At 44.2% G+C, this 2,274-nt stretch overlaps 1 protein-coding gene across 1 annotated transcript; it reads left to right on the top strand.

Moving 5' to 3' along the window:
* Positions 1 to 1,098: 1,098 nt before the first annotated feature.
* LOC143880730 (uncharacterized) lies at positions 1,099 to 1,878 on the top strand. The gene has a single exon (XM_077383701.1). The coding sequence runs from the start codon at positions 1,099 to 1,101 to the stop codon at positions 1,876 to 1,878; it is 780 nt and encodes a 259-aa protein (XP_077239816.1).
* Positions 1,879 to 2,274: the final 396 nt, after the last annotated feature.

Raw genomic sequence — 2,274 nt, 5'->3', positions numbered from 1 at the left:
CCTTTCTTGTCCTTCGTTCTCACCTGAGGATAAATCTTTGAGATTACAGGTTCCGTCCAAAGGGTATCGCTCGAAGGCTGGGGTCTCGCTCTCTCTTCTAGCGGATGTGGTTTCGTAGCTTAATTTCGACTGGGTTTCAGAAAATGATAGCCTCAGGTCGGTCGTCTCAGGAATCGGAGGAAGAAGCTTCCAAGGGAGTCATCGTTTGTCCGTTGAAGTTTCAAAGGAGGTTGGTGCTCAGGTTAATCAGATAGTATCTAGTGTCTGGCTAAGATGTGGGGCTTGGATGGCTGCGTCAGTGGATTGCGATGGTTCCTGGAATATCAGGGAAAGAGGAAAGCCATATTTGGTAATTAGAGTGGATAATCTTGTATATCCTGATATGGAGAAATTCCGCAATAGTTACTTTAGTCACTTGTCGGGAGAAGCTAAGCTTCGGTTTTCTCTTCAATTGGTTGCTATGGAGGAGAGGGTTTTTGAGAGAGATCCCCCAAAATCGGTCATTAATTTTGCCAGACATCAGAAATCTTGTCAGGTGAAAGCCAATGAATTTCCTCCGGAGTTGTCAAAGGATTTGTCCAAGGTTGCTCCTCCGTCTCCGGTGCGGGCCGTGATGATGGATCTTTTGGAGATCTCTGAAGATGCTCCGGGGGAGAATCAACGGGTTATTTCTCATATGGAGGAGGTTGCAGGTTTTGTGAATCACACTCTGGAGGTTAGCAAGGAATTGGGTTTAATCTATGCCGGACCCGAGGCTGATTTTATTTCTGAAATTCAAACTGCTGAATTGAGAGAATCGGCGAATAAGGAGTCGATGATCAAGGGATCCGGTGAGTCGTCAAGGAGGAAAATTAGAGAATTACAGAAGTTGAGGATGGATTTAAATTTCGATAAAGAAGTGCTAGTAGATGAGGAGTCTAGTGATCAGAAGAGAAGAATCCCAAATGGGAGGAGGGGGAAGCGGCATGTGAAAAATGGGGTGTAATGAAGATCCTCTCTTGGAATGTTAATGGCCTGAATCATCAGGATAAGAGAATTCAAGTGAAAGACTTGGTTAGATAGTTAAAATCGGATCTTATTTGTTTACAGGAAACAAAAATGGAGGGGGTCAATAGAGGAGTTATCAGAGGTTTGGGAGTGCAGGCAGAATGGGATTTCTCTTTTGTGGGATCTGCTGGAGCTTCTGGGGGGATCTTACTAACATGGAATGAAAATGTTTGGAGAAAACACGATGAATGGAGAGGGAGGTTCTCTCTGTCGGTGGCCTTAAAAAAAGAGGACGATCATTCAATGTGGTTGTTTTCAGGGGTCTATGGGCCAGTCCTTAGAGCTGAGAAAGGTTTGTTTTGGGAGGAATTGGTCAAGGTTAGGGAATCTTGTTCTCTGCCTTGGTGTATTGGGGGGGACTTCAATGAAGTTAAAGAGGCGGGAGAAAGATTGGGTTGTGTGAGATCTAACTCAAACATTCAAGCGTTTGCGGACTTTATTGCTAAATATGAATTTATTGATCTTCCTATAGCTGGAGCTTCTTTTACTTGGTCTAGAGGTCCTAGTAGGAGTCGTCTTGATAGATTCCTTGTCACTGCTGATTGGCTTGTCTTGGTCCCTGAGAGCTTTACTAGAGCCCTGGTGCATTCGGTCTCGGATCATTGCCCTATTTTCCTTGACCCGTGTCTTCAGTTGTGGGGCCCTCCTCCTTTCAGATTCGATTTGGCTTGGCTTAATTATCCAAATATGGTGGACAGATTGGGCAATTGGTGGTCCTCGTGTTATGTGGAGGGCCCTGTAGATGTGGTGATTGGGAAAAAACTTTATTTTGTCAAGAATAAACTAAAGGAATGGTCCAAGGAACAATATCAAGTGGATCAGGGTAGGTAGTGGTGGATGGAAAATCGGTTAAAGGAATTGTTAGCTCTGGAGGAGTGTGGGTTATGTTCCGAGGAAGAATGGGAAGAGTTGGGAAAAGTAAAGCAGGAACATAAAGGGTTGCTGTTGTGGGAAGAGATATCTTGGAGACAAAAGTCCAGGGTGCAGTGGCTGAAGGAGGGAGATAAGAATACAGCTTACTTTCATGCAATGGCTAGTGCTAGAAGAAGAGCGAATAGGATCGAGTCTATATCTGTAAATGGTAATATGCTGAATTCTAAGGAAGAAATTTCGTCGGCTATTGTTGAGTTCTATGAATCATTATATGCTTCGGAAGAGCGTTTGCGTCCTATTCCTGAGGGAGTGGAGTTTAATAGTCTGAATTTGAAGGCAAGCTCGAAACTGGAG

Source organism: Tasmannia lanceolata, unplaced genomic scaffold (assembly GCF_043159265.1).
Source record: "Tasmannia lanceolata isolate RefF3 unplaced genomic scaffold, GAP_Taslan_0.1 ptg000007l, whole genome shotgun sequence".
Taxonomy (NCBI): domain Eukaryota; kingdom Viridiplantae; phylum Streptophyta; class Magnoliopsida; order Canellales; family Winteraceae; genus Tasmannia; species Tasmannia lanceolata.
The sequence above is the reverse complement of the archived record's forward strand: the minus strand, read 5'-3'. Positions and strand labels throughout refer to the sequence as shown.

Excerpts from the sequence above, each read along its gene's own strand:
- LOC143880730 (XM_077383701.1), top strand. The coding sequence starts at position 1,099 with ATGGAGGGGGTCAATAGAGGAGTTATCAGAGGTTTGGGAGTGCAGGCA.